This window comes from Calidris pugnax, unplaced genomic scaffold (assembly GCF_001431845.1).
Source record: "Calidris pugnax isolate Ruff unplaced genomic scaffold, ASM143184v1 scaffold134, whole genome shotgun sequence".
NCBI lineage: Eukaryota > Metazoa > Chordata > Aves > Charadriiformes > Scolopacidae > Calidris > Calidris pugnax.
The window spans coordinates 833,237-849,498 of record NW_015090873.1 but is presented as its reverse complement, the minus strand read 5'-3'; the positions used below and the strand labels follow the sequence as shown (position 1 = coordinate 849,498).

Sequence of the window (16,262 nt, the reverse complement as noted above, 5' to 3'; positions counted from 1 at the left end):
GGGGGATTGACGCCTTCTCGGCTGAAGGGAGGAGGAATTCCCAGGAAGATAATAAGATGGAGTTAGATGATCTGAAGGAGAGCCCGCCACGCCAAAGGACATCACTGCCAGAGCAAGAGCACAGCCCTGCACCAGGACACCTCTGTCCCTGCTGCTGCTGTGATGGGGATGAGGACCACCGCTGGCAGCAGGAGGGTGGATGTGGTCTCAGCCCCAGCCTCCCCGCTAACTCCTTGCCTTACAACAGGAAACATCACTCCTTCTCCCCCGGTTTCCCACCTATAAAACTCTGCCTCCTTCAAAAGACAGGGGCGAGTTAATTTGTGCCTCCAGGCCCTTCAAGGGCCCCCGCATAAAGGCAGCAAGTACCTGGCCTGGCGTGCTTTGAGGAGGCTGTATTGTCCTTGCCCTGTGCTAACTTCCTCTCCAACCAGGCTTTTGATAGCCCGCTCTTGGCTTTTTTTTTCTCTTTACGGATGTAATTTGCATCACTGACATCTTGACAAAGATAAAACCCACAGTCTCCCATGTCAGTCATTATCGGTGTTTTCTTCCCAGACAAACCTGAACAGCAATCATTTGTAGCTCTCAGCTGGAAAATTCAGGAAAAATGAGATTCGGAGGAAGGAAAAGCTGCTGCTTCCAGAGGGAGGGTGAGAAAACCTGGGCTGAGTCCAGCTGCCTGGCCAGAGTATGCCATTACCTTCCCCGGGTAAAGACAGTCCCCCCCCAAAATATAGATGGGCAACACAGGTTGCAGTCCTGGACACCACAGCTCATGCCTAAGGGCTACACCAAGGATGTGCTGGCCATGCTTCTCCATACCCCTGCCAGCTTCTCTGCTAATGCCAAATGCAGGAGCATCCCCCTCCCACACCTAGGCTGGCCTGTGATGGCCCTGTGACCATCATTTTAGGGATAAACTCTCATCATGGTTCCCCAGGCAAAAATCCACCGTAAATCAATCTCAGATGAACTCCAGCTCTAGACCACCTGCTCACGGACTAATGTTCAAGTCTCCAAAGAGACTGGAAACTGCCCATCTGTAGCAATGAGAAGTTGTGCTACCTTTCCCTCTCTCATCCAGTTGCAAACAGGAGCAGTCAACAGTATTCAACAGCTGTATTTTTTACAACTTCATAGATTTCCCAAGTAATGTCTTCTGGCTCTGCCTGCCTGCCTGCCTCCTGTACATCAGCTTTGCGTGTGGCTTGAGTAGACCTCAGCTCTAAAGGGTTTGTATCAGCAGAGAGGGGTTGTTCTTAATGCCTGGGCTTGTGTTTCTTAATAAGGGGACTTTTAGGTGTGCCATAGTGTCAGCTGGCTGACGTTTGCTAATTTTGTGTGCCAGCTGGGAGGCCCCCTCCTTGCATGGCTCGCCCAGAAACCCAACAGCAAAAGAAACTGTGAGTTTCCACCTCCTGCTGTGTGTGATCAGCACATGGGACTCAGGAGGCACAGCGTATGTATAAGCATTTCTATATTGTTCCTTGCTGCTCCCAAGGCAACGGGGAGACAGGGATGGCAGCACCCAGGGACCGTGGCTGCTGCAGGAGCGGCGCGGTGCCGAATCACTGCCAGCCACTGCCGGGACCTGTCAGGTGAGCATCAGGGTTGAAGCAGGGCACTTTCCCCATCACCAGCATGAAAGGTTCAATTAGCTCACTCCGGCAGGAGGTGTATAATTTTAGATTCAGGATATCATCAGTCAATAGTTAATGAGTGAACTGATGAGAGCGCGAGATGCTTTAAGTGGACTAGCTTGAAGAGGAGGTGAGTGCCTGTAATCAGGGGTGGATTACTGCCATTCAGAGCACGCTGCCAGCTGGATTTGCCTTCTGAAATACTTGCCTGGCTCCCCTCACCATGGAGACTGGTCACACGGAGCAAGAGGAAGGGATTTGTTTGGTTTCTTGAGTGTTGATCTCTACTCTGAGCTGGATCACTCTTTAAAATTGGCATTTCAGGACAGTTGGTGTGGGGAAGGGGAGCAACCTGCATCTCCCGGGCATCTCCCCCAAATGTGCTTTACCCACGTCTTGGCAAGGGGCTCAGTGTTGACTGCTAAAGAAAAGAGGCTTTTTGGAAATAGTTTTAGACTTCCTAGTGCCATTTCAGCTGGAGAGCAATACTCTGAGTGATATCCACTCTGGGTTATCACTGCAGGAGTGACATCTGTCATGCAGAGGGGTCTAATATGAGAACAGAGCCCCTGTCCCCATATCACTAAGGTCCATGCAGGGGTGAGAAACGAATTTGGCTGATAAATGTAGCCCAGGCTTTCTGCTGAGATGTACTAGTGTGATAACAAGCAACAACTGTGCCCGTTAAGCCACATAAATGCCTGTAATGGGGTGGGAAACCATTGCAACCCATGCAGCTGAGGCCTCAGTTGAATGACACCTGGTTGCTACTCACTTCCGTGGAAAACCATGTGCCTAGAAAAGAATTCCTTTGTCTGATACCCTCCGAGAAGCAAAGTCAGCATCTGTCCAACCCAACCCAACCCAACCCATCACAGTGTCCGGGCAACACGCAGAGCCTGTGAGGATGGACACCGCTCGCTCCCCAAGCCCCAGGTTTGCTCACCTTGCACAACGAGCCTGCCCTGGGCCGTCCTTCGCACCCGAGTGCCAGGTTTGTTGGCAGCACACACGTAGATGCCAGAATGCTGCACGGTGAGGTCTGAGATCATGAGATTTCCCGTCCCCAGCACCTGGATCCCCTCCACGCCGATCGGGCGGCCGTCTGAAAGAAGGAGAAAAGAGTTAAGAGTCACATGTTGGAGCTTTGAGTGAGGTTCCATGCTCTGTAACTGAGATTTGCCAAATAAAGTCAGCAGGTTTTAGCTGATGCTCTTAGCAGAACTGCCTTCTGGAGAAAACCAGGATTCTCTCTTATGTGTTTGTCCAGAACCATGCTTCGTCTGCTTGAAAAACCAAGATACCACCACAGGAAACGTGAAAGCTTTCAACCACATGTTCAGATTAAGATGAAGCATCCAGAACACTTCAATAAAGTGGTTAAACCAAATTAAATCATACCAGTTTCTGTGAGCCATTGCCTGGGTTCTTACGTTAGACTGACCGGGGATCCAACCAGCCTGTTTCCAACAGAGATGCTCTGGGAAGGAGAAGACCAGCCAACCTACAGCAGTGCTTCTCTAATGCACTGTCCCAGCAATTTATGACTTGGAGATTTCCTGAGCCAGAAGTTATGCCTTTTTGCCTGCTTTGATGAATTTTTGTGGCTTCGGAAACCCTATGAACACTGGATTTTCAACTCCTTAGCTCTTGAGCACACAATAGCTCAGGGCCAAGGAGCCAAACTCTGAGCTGGTGATTAGATCTTGCTCAGCTGGGCAACTGGAAAGGGCTGCCTCCATCCCGAGTGCTGGGTCTGAGGGAGGCTGGAAGGAGAGCAGCAAAGTTTCCAAAAAACATGCCTGGGCTCTAGCACAAGGTCTTCAGAATTGAAGCACTTAACGCGAAATAGCCCAGTATCAGGGAATTCACCTTTTTCCAACAAAGCCTGTTTTCACTGGAAAATTCCCAGCCAGCTCTAATTACAATGTGTTTCATTAGTATCAGGCTATTGCTTTTTATTGTTTCGTTGGTTTGTGTTTTAAGACACTGTCTGACAAAGGCAGCCCTAAATCAGTCCTCGCATGTGTCAGGGTGTCGGAGCAGAGGGGCAAGGCAGGGGAGTCGTTTTACTGGAGGAGCAGTTAAAGGGTGCACGCTTTCATCAGATGGCTAACAGGAACCCAGTTCCTCTCCTGCTCATGGGGGAGTTTAAAGCACCTACAGAAATGTGAGAAGCAAGAACCAGCCCTGGTGATCTCCCCACCTGACCATCCCATGAGCCCTCCATCCACAACAGCAGAACAGCCTGTGTCTTGGGCTTCAAGGTTGTGGGCAGTAAAAGGGAAAATTCATCTGAAAAGTGCCTCCTGGAAGTTCTGTTGGTCTTTGCCTTAATCTTGCAAGGGAAATGGAAGAAGCCAAACAAAACCAGAACTGCTGCGTAGGAAGGAATGGGTGATGGGGGAAGACCTGAGATGCTCTAGCTGGTTTCCACTCCTGTGGGCCACCTCCTGAGAGATGCCAGGTAATGGCTGTTCAATGTGTTTTAAAAATTGTCATTATCCAGTGGGTAAAACAGTTACCAGGGACGTTTAGCGCTGAATAGATTGGGGAAACATGAAGACAAAGCAGCACTCAAGGAGCGGGACAAATTAACCATCAACCCAGAAATGCCACTTTGCAACTTGCTGCCCAGCGAGTGCTTGGATGCCCATGGGATGGGATGGGATGGGATGGGGAGCAAGTGTCTCTGGCAGCATTAGTGCGAGCAGCGCACGTCCATCAGCTCACAAGCCTGGACCATAGGAGTGAGGGATCCCATGTCAGATCAACGGCAGCATCCTCTAGGAAATGCCACCAAAACATGGATTGAAAGCTACAAAGCACTTCCCAAACGTATCTCCTGCCATGCTCCTTATATATCATTTTTCAGGAAATTTTTAAACTTAAAGGTTTCCTTGCTTCATTAGGCAGGCAATGCCAGACCACTTCATTATTTGCATTGCAAAGCAAAATGCTCAGGTCTTTTAGAGAGAGAAAAACAACGTCATTAAATGATTAAATGATCACATAGCTGGCCGAGCCACTGCTGCAGTAAATGGCTCAGTCATAAAAAGGACAGTAAAACATGACCTGTCCCACATTTAACGAGCAGGAAGAAGGAACCATTCCCTTCAAACATCATTTGAACTGAAGTGTAAAGAGGTCTGAATTAAATTCAAATGGAACTTGATTTCATCTTTTAAACTAGACTTTTTTTTGGAAATCCATATTTATAACAGACTTAAAAATCAAATCTCTCTCTCGAGGGAGGGGCAGGACCAGTGAAAGATACGAATTGGCCATACCTGGGTGCTTCATCACATCATTGCCTTAAGAAATACCACAGAAATGTGACTTGAATGTCAGTAGTTTTACTGTATTATTTATAACATGCTACATAATTTAAGCATGCAAAGACCCAGCCTGCAGCAGGTTCTCCATGCAGCGCAAATACCATCGATACGTCCTCAGTTGCCTCTCAAGCTTCAACTATTAATTAGAGGTGTGGTGGTCTGAAGAAACGTCTCCTGTCAACCAAGCATCTTTCACTTCCCCGAAGAACAAAGCTCTCCAAGCTCTCTCAGAAACCTCAGGGGATCTGCCATTTGATTCAGGGAGCGTGGCCACCTCTCACAGCCAGCAAAGATCATCCCATATGCCTCTTACTCAACTCCTCCCTTCCAAAGAGTGCTGAAAAGGGCTTCTAGAGAAATATCTCTGCTTTCCCAGCCTGCTCCATCATTTTTATTCCATTGCCTCACTCAACCTGAGCCATCCCTGTGATCAGCTAGAGCCAATATCAAGTCCAACTTAGTAACACTGACAAGACATATAAATAATATCTCACTCAACCTGAGCCATCCCTGTGATCAGTTAGAAGCTCTTCAGCCAATATCAAGTCCTATTTAGTAACACTGACAACACATATAAATAATACAGAGTATTTACCCAAGAAATCCCTTGCATCCAGAAAGCCCCGCACCTCCCAGACGTGCTGTGCAGAGCACACCTGCATTGCAAAGGTTGTGACCTATTTTAACTCTGTTTCACTTACACAGAGACCTCAAGAGTGGCTTGGATCAAGAGATCCAAACCCTGAAAACCCACCTTCCAACTGGAAAGCATCGCTTTCCATCTTCTCCATCTCTCCATGAAGGAGATCCAAAAGACTGCCAAAGCCAACACTGTTTCTCAGTTCCCAAAGCTCCCAGGACACCACAAGCTCATTAACATGACCTTCTACTTCTTTTTATGAAGTCAAAAGCAGAAAACAAGCCAATCTGGGTGGAAATGTCTGATATTCCCTCTGTCGATCCTCAGTTGACGAAGGCAGAAGGGGGAGGTTCAGCTGGTTGTGAAGAGCATCCAGGCAACCAATTCATAAAGGAGACCATTCTCCAAATGGGAGATGCTCCCAAAAGACACCTCGGCTATGGAAAAATAGAGGCTTCCAGGTCCCCCATGGGGGTGAAGGAGACCATTCTCCAAATGGGAGATGCTCCCAAAAGACACCTTGGCTATGGACAAGTAGAGGCTTCCAGGTCCCCCACTGGGGTAAAGTCGGGATGAAAGATGCCTGCCTTTTGGGAGCCACATTATTTATTTTTCCAAGGTGTACGTGATGCTTTCTGGAGCCCATTCTCTGCCTGCTAACCAAGTGATTGGCACACCAGCACCAATTATGGAGACCCCTTAAAACGTGCCAGGCGATATGAATATGCAACAACACGAACGCCTTTCTTTTATAAGTAGCAAGTAGAAAGAAAGTAACAACTTTCTAATGTTGATCATTTAGGTCTTTTGTGAATTCTTTGTATTGTGCCATAGTAGCCTTCCACTTTTTAGACACATGGGTCTCCTGCTCCAGCGGACACTGGGCACTGTGGATTAGCATATTTAGAGTACATTGCAACAGTTGACTATTCAGTATGTGAAGTGGTGAAATTTACTCTATTATTTCTAAACACTTACGGGAACGGTGCTCCTGTCAACCAGTCAGCCATCTATTGCAAGCTTCTGTGTCCAATAAGTTACCAATTAATTGGCTCCTACAATTGTTGTATAGTTTACTTCTTGAATGGCTCCCTCTTTAGTAATTTCCTTCCCATTGTGCGACCCTTTCTGACAACTTCTGTATAACGCTATCAGATAATCACTGTCTTTTCTCTCTCGCCTCACTTTTCTGTATCTCTCTAAATAGTTTATTATTCTGCCTTGGTACCTTTTATGGAGGCCAGCTCAGTGGCCTGTCAGTTAAAGGGTAAGGATACATTAAAATCGTCATTCATTCAAAAGGCTTTGCAGTAAGTGCCCAGGATATTCATTTGTGCACACATACAGGTCCAAGCCTGAAGTGCGTAGCTCTGAAAGGAAAAACCCTATCTTCCCTGAACAAACCCTTAATGATTTTACATTTCTCTCAGAGCCTGCCCTCTAATGAATGTTGACATTTCATGCACGGCGAGACACAGGAATTCTGTTTGTGGTCAGGGGCTACAACATATTCCCAAGGAAATTAAATTCAAAATTGATTGTGTGACACTCAAAAACCGGCCCAGAATTTGAATGATTTCCTTCAAGCAAAATATACCTGTCTTTCCGGCTAAAAACCAGTCAGCTTTTAGCAAAGCCAAAGCAAAAAGTGTAAATGTTGTAAAAGCAAAATTGCTCTTTTGCTCCTTTCTTATAGATGAAATGCCACAACGTCAAAACTGTGAGCAGAGGGGTTCAGAGAGACACTCCAAAACGGCAGCGTGTCCTCTGCGAAGTCCCGGCGTTATGGCAATAACATGACTCTTCTTTCTTTCAGCCTGGCAAGAAAGAGGTCATACAATTGACCTTTTTTGTTTAAATTAAGTTAGGGCTATTGCTAAATCAGCTGCATCTCTCTAAGACTTTGTGGCTATGGACTTTTTGATTTCTGGGAGTGGATTAAAAGTGTTTTTCTAAGTTGAGTAAACTAACTGGTTATTTAAGCTGAACCAGCTCTGTAGGAGGAACTTCAGGAAGGAGACCCTCCAAGGGAGGAAGCCACATGTACAGATGACAGATGCTCGGAGGACCTCCCCATCCAACATAAACCCCTCCACCTCCTCCTGATCACAGAGATACGGAGACATGAAAGCACTTCTGAAATGGCTAGGAAGAGATGAGAGACACACCAACTCATCAGAGAGCCTGTACAACACATCACTGTCGAGGCTGGTGTAATATTAAATAAGATCTCACAATGCTTTGGATGGCAAGGGGAGGGAAAATAAGGGGATCTCTTTCCCATTCAGCAGCTCTAATTCTGCTGCCGTGCTGCGAAGCAGCATGGAGAGGGCATTTATTTTTGGTGGAAGGCAACGCTGAGCTCAGACCATCCAGACAAACATCGCACGAAGCTATTACATCTTCATTATTGTACTGCTCTATAGAGACAAGTGTTTTGAAGAAGGTAATAAGCACTTATAATTAAGGCAATTATAAAGTAGTTTATTATAGTTGAGCGCTAACGTAGAGCCGCCTTGTGTCCAAGAGAACCAAAACAGTGATACAGCCTATCTGGGGAATTTTTAAAACAGCATCAATCTGACGGTTATGGCTCTGGAGGAAAAAAAAAAAAGCAGCTAGTGGCAGACACCAGCTGATTTTACAAGGCACCAGAGGATGCAAGCAGGAGGGCAAGCAGGGAGAAATGCTGGATTGATGCTGGATACGTGTCCTCGTCCCCTGTCTGGAGTGGGAAGTCACCCTGCCCATGAGCTGGACTCATGGGGATGAAGTCACACATCCAGCACAGCAGCACGAGGCAGGATTATCCCTGTTTGTGCTTCACAGCCACCTTGGGGGACTCGGGCAGATTAGCATCCCAAAATGACGTGACCTCGCAGATCACAAGGGCTTGGGAAATCCTAACTGAGCACAACCCCACAGTGTGCACAGGCGGAGTTACAAGCTCCGGAAGATAAAACAAAAGCCATCAGCTCTTTGCTCAGCACACATTTCTGTAGGGCAATGGAAGTGTCACTCTGAGCAAAATAGCTTCCAAGTTACTATCACAAAGTGAGAGCCTAAAATAACCCTTGCTTTCAGACTGGGAGAAACACAGCACTTTGCTCTTCCTTGTTTGTACGATGCCATCAGACACTGCCTTTGGTTTCCCTGCTGATTAAAAAAAATATCACGGACCCCAGCAGCAAGCATTTGTTTTTTTCAGAGCTTCAGACATGCTACTTTAAACACTTTCTTCCCCTCAACACTTTTTTAAAACTCCCTGAACAGGCAGCAAGTTTCTTTCAAGTCTGTTTTAGGTGAAAGATGTGTTTGTGTATGATTTTGCTTCTCTAGGCCAACAGCGGTGATGTTTTTGATGCAGCTGAAGAAGATGCTGTCACTCGAGAAAAGACAAAATTATCACCTTTCACGGAAACATCTACACGTTTAACCAACCCACTTCACTCACAGGTAAAAACAGGATCTTGGCAGAGAGAAAAAACAAAAGCAGAGACATGAGGATAAAAAAAAAGCACTTCAAGCCTACAATTAACTCCAGTGGGAAGGGAATGGGTGAATCACTTGTTGCATAAAACAGTCAGTGGCACCTACCTATTTCCCACACGATGGCAATGGAGAGGAGAAGGAGGAGGAGGAGGGAATCCCAGTCCCCCCTGGGGCTTACCTAGGCGGCTCCAGGAGACGATGGGCCGGGGGTTGCCCGTTGCGATGCACTCCAGCACGGCCGTCTGGTGCACCGTCAGCGTGAGGTTCTCTGGCCCGACAAGAATCATGGGGTCCTTGTAAACGGTGGAGTGGGAGCCTGCAAGGACAGCATCATCATTAAAAGGCACCCGGTTCTCTCTTGTTTAATGGCAACGTTGAGGGCTTCATGCATCCTCCAACCACAAATGAAGCGGCTGGTGGAACCCTCAATAAATCTGAGATGTACGTGAAACAAAAGGAGCACTATGTCTGCACGACAGGCACGTTGCCTGACCATGTTTCAAGTTTGTGCTGATATTCCAAGGGAAAACCCTTCAGCCAACCCACCCAGGCACAAGCAGCCCCGTGAACACCCAGGTAGGGGCAGCACAAAGAAGGAACCACACTGGGAACTGCAGCGAGCAGAATGTGCAGGAAAAACAGGGTATATAGGGAGGACACAAGCTGCCAGGCCAGCTCGTGCAGGCAGGAGTGCAAATAAATGAAGGAGTTGCTTTACCTTTCAGCATCTCAAGCCATAAAGTAATCCATGCAGTCCACGACACTTAAATCTGCCTCTCTACAAGCATCCTCTCATGCTGTTGGTGCCACTTGCTCCAAAAGCCCTGTCCTAGGACATGGAGAGTGACGGAGGTGCCAGTCCCTGGCTCCTGCTGAGGATCTCCTTGAGGATCTCCTTCCCTTGAGGATCTCAAGGGAATTCCTCTGATGACAGCAGCCCCGAGGGGGGTCATTTCCCCTGTCCTGGCCCACTCTGGTGTAACTGGGTGCAGGGAGAGGCTGCATCACTTTGCTCTGATACCATCATGACTCATTGTTCACCATGAATCACTCATCGTTTATTTGCACGACAGTAGCCCCAAGTGGCAGCAACCAAGAACAAAACCCATCGTACAAGATGATGCACAAACCTTAATAAAGTCCTGGCACGAGGACTCTGGAAACCAGACAAGCAAAAGAAACTACATTTCACCAGACAGGTGGAGGCTGTGGGACATAAACATCACCCTGTGTCAGGTACACCACTGCTGAACCCACATCTCCTGAGTCCCTAAAAAGTGCCTTATCCCTGGGCAAAAGCTCCCTTCAGCCTTCACTCCCTTTTATTGGGAGCTGGAGAGGAGGAAAAAAAGGAGAAATTCTCATTTCTCCACCAGTAAACAGGAACACTGGTAATCTCTGTGCTAGTTTTCTCCCCTTTTCCAAGGAGAGCTGGGTTATACTCCAGAAATGCTGAGGTCAAGCAGTGTTTAAGGAATTTCAACAATCTGACAGCCGCTGCTGGCAAAAAATGCTCTGTACACCTGGGGAGAGAAATACTTGGGTCAGTCGTCTGCCCCCGAGCAGGAAAGGGGCACGGGGAGGGCTGGGGAGCTGAGCTCTGCCATGGGCCAAGCTTTGCTGTGGGGACCATCCCATGCTGACTCCCGTACATGGACCTTCCCATGTCCAAAAGGCTTGTTAAAGAGAAGCGACCCATCAAAAACTATCTCCTAGGGCTTTGCTCCAAGCCCAAATTCTGTTTTTTTCCTGCACTTTCCAGCATTACCCTGTCACAGCAGCTCAGGGGCTGAAGTCAGGGTGTTAGCAGAGGGATTTCGCAGCGGTCCAAGGGCAAGCACAGATCAGAGCAGCTCTTTGTTAATCGCTCCTACAGGGGCTAAACGAGGAGCGATAAAGCCACTCGGAGGTTGTGTCTAAATGGGCAAAATCCAAGAAAAATCACCGTGTCAGTGTGACTTAAGAGCTGACTTTCTCACTTAAATGCATTTCACTGCAAGCCATAAAATGCAGATTTTTTGATGAGAACCAGAATGCACAATAAATTCATACGACCGGCTGGTTAACCCCAAGAGATCTGAAAAACAATACCTTCCCTCTCAGTACCTCGGAGCGCCTTTAAAACCCATGTAGATTTATTGTTCTAAATCACAATACTAAATGTTCACGCTTAGAATAATACGATATTATCATCGTATTATACAGGGATTTCAATATTTCAAAACAGAGAGAAATGAAACGAATTGTCCAAGGTCACCCAAGAATATCAGTAAACGGGAGCTGAGACCAAAGCAGAATTTTGACTCTATTTTGACAATAAAATATATTTAAAAATCAAATTCTTTGATTTATTATAAATCACATTCTTTGATTTTTGTAAGTCTTATGAGGAGAGGCTGAGGGAGCTGGGGTTGTTCAGTCTGGGGAAGAGGAGACTGAGGGGAGACCTTATCGCTCTCTACAACTCCCTGAAAGGAGGGTGTAGAGAGATGGGGGTCGGTCTCTTCTCCCAAGTTACAGATGATAGGACAAGGGGTAATGGCTTCAAGTTGCGCCAGGGTAGGTTTAGGCTGGACATTAGGAAACAATTCTTCACAGAGAGAGTGGTTGGGCATTGGAATAGGCTGCCCAGGGAGGTGGTTGAGTCCCCATCCCTGGCTGTGTTTAAGAACCGTTTAGATGTGGTGTTGGGGGATATGGTGTAGGGGAGAACTTTAGAGTAGGGTAGATGGTTGGACTTGATGATCCCGAAGGTCTCTTCCAGCCTAGATGATTCTGTGATTATACCCTGAGTCTTAAATATTCAGGTTTTTGGGCTTGGGCTCAGCTCCCTGAGTTTGGCCAAACCCTACCCAGCTCTGGAAGTGGCATTTCCACCACTGCTCACCTTCTCCTACAAAAGGCCACATAATGGACACGTTGCTGCCAAGCCCAACACCCACGGCAGTGCCACCTCCAAGGCCAGAAGGAATGGTGACCCAGCAGGAACACACTGATCAGACACCAGCACCACACAATGGGGTTGGCCATGCCCAACCATCGGGGAGGAGGCTTCTTTCACCAAGCAGAAAAGCTCTTTGATGCAGGGTCAGGAAGGAAGGAGTGACAAAACGAGGGACTTGTGGCCAAGCGAGCACTGCTGGAGCACAACAGGGTTCAGGGCAACGCCGGAGGAGGGGGGGGGATTTGTTTTGAAAGGGAAAAAGGCTCTAATGATGCACGTGGTCCCCAGGGACCCTGCCAGCAGCAATCTCTGGGAGGATGGGGAGGTCCCCAGCACTGCCAGGAGTGACAGGCACTCTAGCAGGGACGGGAGCATCGCCAGCACGGGCTGTTAGATCTTGATCAAAAGGAGAGCAGGGGAGAGAGCCGCAGCTCGCGCTGAAAAGGTGTCAGCACAGAGAGGCAGGCAGCCCCTCGGGAGCATCTCCGCTAAGCAGGCACTTGAAAATAATCAATCAGTAGGGCTGGAAGACATATCCCTGCTGCTGGCAGCCCCGCCACCGCTGCCGGCGAGAGGAAGGAGACTGCTACAAGCAGGCTTCTTCATCCCCTGCAGGCAGCCACCCTCCTCCTCCTCCTCTTCTCCAGCCGGGCTGTGCAGTGCCCTGCAGGGCAGCTGCTCCCAAAACCCTTCTCACAGAATCACAGAATCTTAGTGGTTGGAAGGGACCTCCGAGATCATCGAGTCCAACCACAAAAAAACCAAACCAAACCAAAACAAAAAACACAAACAAACAAAAAAACCACCACAAGAACAACAAACCCCAAAACACCACCCACCAACTAAACCCCACACCCACAACCCCACACACTACATCCCACCACAAACCAATAATCTTGGGCACTAGAGCATGCCCTGAAGAGCCATGTCTACATGTTTCTTAAATACTTCCAGGGAAGGTGACTCCACCACTGCTCTGGGCAGGCTGTTCCAGTGCCTGACCACTCTTTCAGTAAAGTAATTCTTCCTAATATCTAATCTGAATCTCCCCTGCCACAGCTTCATACCATTACCTCTGGTCCTGTCATTATTCCTTTGGGAGAAGAGGCCAACCCCCACCTCTCTACAGTCTCCTTTCAGGGAGTTGTAGAGGGCAATGAGGGCTCCCCTCAGCCTCCTCTTCTCCAGACTAAACATGCCCAGTTCCCTCCGCCTCTCCTCATAGGACTTGTTCTCCAGACCTCAGTCCTCTCCATCCCCAGCCAGGGCTCAGTTTGGAAACCCCAGTGAGGCAGAAAGCGGTGCCTCACAAGTCTTATGAGGAGAGGCTGAGGGAGCTGGGGTTATTCAGCCTGGAGAAGAGAAGGCTGAGGGGAGACCTTAGTGCTCTCTACAACTCCCTGAAAGGAGGGGGTAGAGAGGTGGGGGTCAGTCTCTTCTCCCAAGTCACAGGCGACAGGACGAGAGGAAATGGCCTCAAGTTACACCAGGGGAGGTTCAGGCTGGAGATTAGGAAAAATTTTTTCACCAAAAGGGTTATCAGCCATTGGAATGGGCTGCCCAGGGAGGTGGTTGAGGCACCATCCCTGGAGGTGTTCAAAAGACAGGTTGATGTAGTGCTGGGAGGTATGGTTTAGTGATGGTGATGCTTCTTGTTTGTTGTGCAGGTGTCTATTTTTGTCAGTTAGGTTGACGGTTGGACAAGATGATCTTTGAGGTCCCTTCCAACCTAGAAGATTCTGCGATTCTGTGCTTTTCTGTGGGTGAAGCAATGGCTGAAGCTGCTGCCCTGTTAAGAGGAGAAGGAGCCCTCCTGCTGTGACAGGGAGCAGGAAGCACCATCCCCTTTACCCCTCTACACAAGAGGGAGGTGACGGAAAGATTTGCAGGATTCCTGCTCACCCCACCATGGCAAACTCCATGTGCACAACAGCACTCGAGTTAGTTCAGTATTTACTGACACAACACCCAGAACAAGTGAAGCAACGTCCCTGTGCCACCTCTGCAGCAAACCATAGCCTCTGCTGGCGTGCCAAAGCCTAGGGTTAACATGCTAGCACATACCTGCAACATGCTAGCACATACCTGCCGCCCCGGTCTAACAGATATAGGTGTGCTCTTGGCAAACACCACAAAGCACAAACCATTTTCACCGAGGTTTAACCCAGTGCAAGGGGTTTTCCAGGGGCTGAGAGCATGCAAACCTCCCGTGACGGCAGCTCTGCTGACATGCAGTCACTGGAGCGTGGATCAAACCCTTCAACAGACACTTACACACGGTGCCCGCATTCATCATCCGACTGCTTTTAAGGAAGAGAAAAAACCACAAATGTTTTACAGACAGGAAACCTGGAAAACATCCATCTGAAGTGAGGGATGGTCAGATGAGAACAACTAGCACTTTCTGTCCTGCGAGAAATAGTAACTCAGACCGGTAAATTGACACAAAGAACTTCACCACGCTGATAATTTACTGGTCCTTCTTCCCTCCACGTGGCTACTGTTCACACAGATCAAGAAAACAGATAAGAAACAGGCACCAAAAGCTGCCAGGTCTTTCAGAACCAGTTAACCTGCTTTCTTTCCCCATCAGAGCTGACGTACACAGCATCGCTCTCTCTGCAGCTTCACCCCATTTCACACACAAGTTGCTTTTTTACCATCAGGAGAGGCTGTTCTGGCACCTGGGACAGGGATTAAGTCTCCCACTCCAGACCCACTGACCAGTCAGCTGTTTGGGAGGGTGTGAGATACAGACATACACTGGCAAGCCTCCAGCCACTGGCTACCAACAACCATGTGTATCTGATGGACAGGAGGATCACAGCTCACCGTGGGGTGGGAGGAAAAAACCTTTGCTGCAAATCAAAAAAAGCTCACAGAGAAACACACACCCACCCAGCCCTACACAGACTTCCCTTGCCTCTTATCTCCCAAGCTGTAATCTCCATTTCCACAGGGAACCTGGGATGGTTGCCCAGCACAGAGCCACGGATGCATCACCACTGCTCTCACAGGAGACCACAGTGGGCACCCACCATCTCAGGGCAGTTCTGACCTGCACAGAGTCCTTTATCTCAGAGGCCACCCTGCCAGCAGGACATAGCCATAATTTGCAGGTGACTACTTCTATGGCACTCTTATCATCTCTGAAGGTAACCCACAAACGCTCTGAAGTTCAGGAGGAGCAAGCTGTCCTGTTTTCAGAGAAGGAGGCTGAGCACATCAAAGGCATTTCCAAGGAGAGGGCATAAAAGTGTCATTCACCCCTGGCTGCTTGATCTGGTTGGGTTGTATGGTTTGACTTAATACTTCCCACTTCCTTCGTACTAGGAGCAGCTATTGAAACATCAAGAGAGACTTCTGAAGCTAAAAGTGTTTTAAATTAAAAAGACTGACAAACGAAGAAAGCCTAACTAAAAAGTGACAATCTAATGTCAGGTTTAGAAACTGGCTGCTGAGATCTCCAAGAGATCAGCTTGGGTCCTACACGGACAGCAAGGAGAGGGATGGGCAATGGGCAGAGCAGCACAGCTACAGAAACACGGTGGTGTATTTGCACCCTAATCCCTCCTTCACTGTCCCCAAGGTCACTTCCACATGTCCTCTTGTGTGCTTTCACAAACAGGTCAAACTTGTGCACATGCAAAGCATGGATGTGGATTGCTTTGGTCTGCCCTTAATGGCTTCATCACATCCTACCTCTGGCAGCACGAGTCCAAACAGCAAGTATGTGATTTTGGCCCTTTTTTTTTGGAGAGGAGACCATAAAGCACCGTCATTTCTTCAGCTGGAGCTTTCAGAGGTGAAAACCTGTTTCTGTCACTGACTTCAAGTGTGGCTGGAGGACAAAGTTAAAATTCAGCCTGGGGTGCTCAGGGCTTCTCCTTCTCGCCTTCCAAAGCAAGGTTAGCCTGCCTGGGTCATGATGCAATGCTAACAGCCTACAGAACATAATTCCCCCATTAGATAAATAATTGATCACCCTGTGTGCTGCAATTACTTCCAGAGTGGGCAGGTCTCATAAGGAAATGATGAATCTTCCACATTTCCAAAAGAATTTATTTAATGTAAAGCTGCTGTAACTCATTTTCTCGCCGTCCTTCCTCTGCCCAGAAACTGGCACTAATTTAAAGGCAGAGAGACAGATTTATCTGCTATCAAACGCACTGATCTGGCAGGAACTAGTTACAATCCAGAATAAG

The 16,262-nt window shown here is 48.1% G+C and overlaps 1 protein-coding gene across 3 annotated transcripts in view; it reads right to left on the bottom strand.

Annotated features, from left to right (window-relative positions):
* IGDCC3 (immunoglobulin superfamily, DCC subclass, member 3) overlaps positions 1-16,262 on the bottom strand; it is a 120,598-nt gene that overhangs the window by 27,252 nt on the left and 77,084 nt on the right. For all 3 annotated transcript variants that reach the window (XM_014946153.1, XM_014946154.1, XM_014946155.1), the window contains 2 exons: positions 9,292-9,429; positions 2,590-2,748 (listed from right to left, as the gene is read on the bottom strand). In XM_014946153.1, the coding sequence (XP_014801639.1) occupies positions 2,590-2,748; positions 9,292-9,429 (297 nt within the window). The remainder of the gene's footprint in view (positions 1-2,589; positions 2,749-9,291; positions 9,430-16,262) is intronic.